The 3876-nt window shown below is 62.6% G+C and overlaps 2 protein-coding genes across 2 annotated transcripts in view; one reads left to right on the top strand and one right to left on the bottom strand.

Annotated features, from left to right (window-relative positions):
* The window catches only part of TTC9B (tetratricopeptide repeat domain 9B), a 2412-nt gene extending 369 nt beyond the window's left edge, over window positions 1-2043 (top strand). The window contains 3 exon segments of the mRNA XM_029925146.1: window positions 1-220; window positions 774-956; window positions 1822-2043. The exon segment at window positions 1-220 is cut by the window's left edge and continues 100 nt beyond it. Coding sequence (XP_029781006.1) covers window positions 1-220; window positions 774-956; window positions 1822-1943 — 525 coding nt within the window. The 3' untranslated portion in view covers window positions 1944-2043.
* Window positions 2044-2212: 169 nt separating this feature from the next.
* Window positions 2213-3876, bottom strand: part of MAP3K10 (mitogen-activated protein kinase kinase kinase 10) — a 16089-nt gene continuing 14425 nt past the window's right edge. The window contains exons 10-11 of the mRNA XM_029924290.1: window positions 3768-3872; window positions 2213-2814 (exon numbers count right to left, since the gene is read on the bottom strand). Of these exons, the coding sequence (XP_029780150.1) occupies window positions 2492-2814; window positions 3768-3872 (428 nt within the window). The 3' untranslated portion in view covers window positions 2213-2491. The remainder of the gene's footprint in view (window positions 2815-3767; window positions 3873-3876) is intronic.

The following is a 3876-nucleotide window of genomic DNA, read 5'->3' as shown; positions in this document are numbered from 1 at the left end:
GCGGAGGGCCAGCGCTGCTACCGAGAGAAGAAGTTCCGGGAAGCAATTGGCAAGTATCACCGGGCACTGCTGCAGCTGAAGGCGGCGCAGGGGTCCCGCCCTGGAGGTCTGCCCGCCCCCGCCCCCGGGCCCGCCGGCAGCCCGGGGCCAGCCCGCCTCAGCGAGGAGCAGCGGCGCCTGGTGGAGAACACGGAGGTGGAATGTTATGACTCTCTCACGGGTACGGGGCCGTCGGGGGGCGCAGAGGGTGCATACGGGAGAGGAGTAGGGAGTGACGGGGAATCATGAAACCTTGAACTGGGGGCTGGAGGCTTGCATGGAACAGACCTGGGCGAGGGAGACCCCAGAACTTATCAACGAGAGGGGTTGGGGATGAAGGGGAACACAGGGATGGAAGGGCTGGGAAGCAAGAAATGGGCTTCGGGCTGTCACCTGGGAACCTCAGGTGAGAAAGTCTTACCCTGGGTTGCCGATTTAAGGCCCCACCCCTCACCTGAGGTTGTCCTTAGTACTCTCCCCTGCAGAAACTTCCCGGCTAATTGCCTGGGAGCGCGTGTCTGTGTTTTCACGCCCTCTAGCGGCGGCGCAGATGGATTCTATCCCGATTGGTCAGAAGATTGGCAGCCCCGGTGGCCTGAGCAGTCCCTCAGGCCCGGCTCAGCCAAGGGAAAGGGCTGGGGCTTCCAGTAGCCTGAAGGCCGGGCTCCTAGCAGTCAGATAAGCTCTGGTGGAGCCGTCAGGCTCTGCGAGCACTGCTCCCGGTGTCCCCGCAGCCTGCCTGCTGCAGTCGGAGCTGGTGAACTATGAGCGGGTGCGGGAGTACTGTCTCAAGGTCCTGGAGAAGCAACAGGGCAACTTCAAGGCCACCTACCGCGCCGGCATCGCCTTCTACCACCTGGGCGACTATGCTCGCGCACTGCGCTACCTGCAGGAGGCCCGCAGCCGGGAGCCCACAGGTGAGGGCGGGCAAAGCAGGGAAGGGGCTGGAGCAGAGGCAACAAGGGAGGGTCAGGGCTGAGCTGCTTTGAGGGTGTGCTGTGCCTCCTACCCCGCATTCACCTCTCCATCCACCTACTCCTTACCCAAGCAGGCACTCACCCCCCATTCACTCACCCCTGTTCCTCTGACATCCACCCAACCACCTCCCATCTATTCAGTCACTGACTCATCCCGAGCCTCCCACTTACCTACTCAGCCACTCCCCTATCCACTCACCCTCCCCCCCTCCCGCCACTCATTCATCTGCTCACGAACCCATTCACACCCTCACCTATTCACTCACCTCTTCACCCACCCACCACTTGAGCACCTGCAGGGAGGCAGCCCCCGGGGCGGGCAGGGGCGGGGGTGGGGGTGGGGAGGGGCAGGCTTGGCCGAGCTGGAGGCTTGTTGCTTGCCCTCTGGGACATCACTGTCTGGGTGTGTGTGAGGGGGTGGTGCAGGCACAATACTCAGTCCGGTATTGAGAGCCAATGAAGAGGGCACACGATAGGTACAGGACAGAGGGCTGTGGGAGCAGAGGCAAGACTGGCTTTCCTGGGGAGAGGTTTAGAGAACAGGCTTCTTGCAGATGTTATTGGAGGATGGGCGGGGAGGGGGGAGTACGACAGAAGTCTGTGGGCAAGGCATTCCTGGCAGAGGGCACAACAAAAGTATGGAGGTGTGAAATGCCCCCGTTCTGCCTGTTGTGGCTGGGGCTTTAAGGAAAAGGCTTTGGCAAGAGCAGCTGTGCGGGGGCTGGGGGGGGCACTGAAGGCTGGGGACAGTGAGGTGTGGCTGCCCCGGGACACCCAGATAATGCTGCATCTGCCTCCCCTGCAGACACCAACGTCCTGCGCTACATCCAGCTGACGCAGCTGAAGATGAATCGTTGCAGCCTCCAGCGGGAAGACAGCGGGGCTGGGGCGGGGGCCGGGCCAGGGACCCGGGACGTCATAGGCTGAGGCCAACTTGGGGGACAGTCGCTACCCCCACTCCCCCCTCACCGTGTAACTCCCCTGCCTCTCGTGTTTGCTGGTAAAGCACTTGTGCTGGTGGCTGTAATCTGTGTGGTGTTCTTGAGGGGTCCAGGGAGGCGGGGAGGGAACGGGCTCCTGGGCCTCGCCCTCTGGACCCCAGAAACCCAGAGGCTCAGGGAGGAAGTGTGGGGGGGATTGTAGCGGGGCGCCCCAGGACCAGGGGCTGGGCTGGGGAGAGACACAGGCAAGAGCGGTAGGGGGCAGGGGTTACCTTTAATGCTGCATTTTGTGCCAAATCCCTACGATGTGCCCTGTCCCTGAGTATCCCTGCCCACCCTCCCCCCTCACTGCAGGGTGGCCACAGGGCCCCACCCTCTGGGGTACAAAGGAATAAATTAAGTGACCCCCTCCCTCCTTCCCCAATAAATAGAGTATCCTGCCCAGGGCCTCCCCTGCCTTGTGGCACGGCAGGCTGGGGCGGGGCCTGGGGCGCTACATTCATGGCTGCCCAGGCGGGCGGTGGCGGGCAGGCCTCAGCGGGCGCCGTGGGCCCCACACAGGGGCACTGTGCTGTCCTGGCTCTGCCCCTCCATGTCCATGTCCAGCAGCGTGGGCTGCATGCCGGGGGGCCCGGGGCTCTCGGGGGTGTCTGGCCGGCTGGGAGGCGAGATGCTGAGTGTCCGGCCAAAGGAGACCAGTTTCCAGGGGTCCAGGCGGGGGCGGCTGGCAGCCGGCCGGGGTCTTGGGGCGAAGGTCAGGGTGGTAGGGCGGCCCGGGAACTCGGGGGGCCGGCGGTGGGTCGGGAACAAGGTCTGGGGGTCGGGCAGGCGGGGGAAGTCCAGGGGGTCTCGAGGGCCTGGTGAGAGAGGATCAGATGAGGTCAACGGGGCGGGCCAGAGGATGGCAGTTAAAAGTCAGGCTCATTACACGGGAATTGGAATTTCTGACAGCGTTTGAAGTATCTGCTGATCCTGTTGGGAGCACTTTCCTTTGAGGGGTGGGGTGGGACCCTTGCCCAGGCCCCTATGGCTCCTAATTGCTCACTAGTCTGGCTGCAACTCTGAGCATATTCCTTAACCTATCAGAGCCAGTTTGGTTGTCACCCCTCTAAAGAAAGCCCTGGTCCTTCTGAAATGTCCTATGCATGTGGTGCGGGGTGTGAGCGCACATGGAGACCTGAGGCGTGACCCGGTCCCTGAATGGTGAGGACAGCAGCTCACTCCACGGCGAGCCTTAAATAAAACCACACTTGTAAACCCGGAGCACAGCGCCTGGCAGCAGGTAGGTGGTTACATCCTATCCTGATCATCTCGGTCTTTGTTAATGAATTATAGAGGGATGCCTGAGGGGCTCGGTCCATTGAGCATCTGACTCTTGATTTCCGCTCAGGTCACAACCTCACAGTTTGTGACTTGGAGTCCCAAACTGGGCTCTGTGCTGACAGCACGCAGCCTGCTTGGGATTTTCTCTCTCCCCCTTCTCTCTCTCAGAATAAACAAACATAAAAACTGTATAGGGAACAGTGTCTAGCACAGGAGTGTTAGCTCTAGGTGTTACTGTTGCCATTAATGCCACCCAGCTGGCCCCTGGGGGCATTACAGTTTGCCACCTCTCCTGCATCCCGGGTCTCAGCCGCCTGGGGGCCCACGGTGCCTCTAGCAGTGAGGACCACGGGAACACAGACCCTTCCTCCCACGCTAAGCAGGATGCCACCCTAAGGGATCGCGGCTGGGTTGGGACCTGGAACCTCAGAGTGGGGCCGGGGAGAAGGGTCATTTTCTGCGCCCGGGGTGCGAGCGTCCCACTCACCAGGGCGGGGAGCCGAGGGCTCAGGCGCCCCCCGCTGCCCCAGCGCCCCGTCGGACGGCGTCCGCCGGTGCCCGCGGCTCACCGCGCGCGCGGGCGTGACGTGGGTGGG

Source organism: Suricata suricatta, chromosome 16 (genome assembly GCF_006229205.1).
Source record: "Suricata suricatta isolate VVHF042 chromosome 16, meerkat_22Aug2017_6uvM2_HiC, whole genome shotgun sequence".
Classification (NCBI taxonomy): Eukaryota; Metazoa; Chordata; class Mammalia; order Carnivora; family Herpestidae; genus Suricata; species Suricata suricatta.
This window is presented reverse-complemented; position numbering and strand designations above follow the sequence as displayed.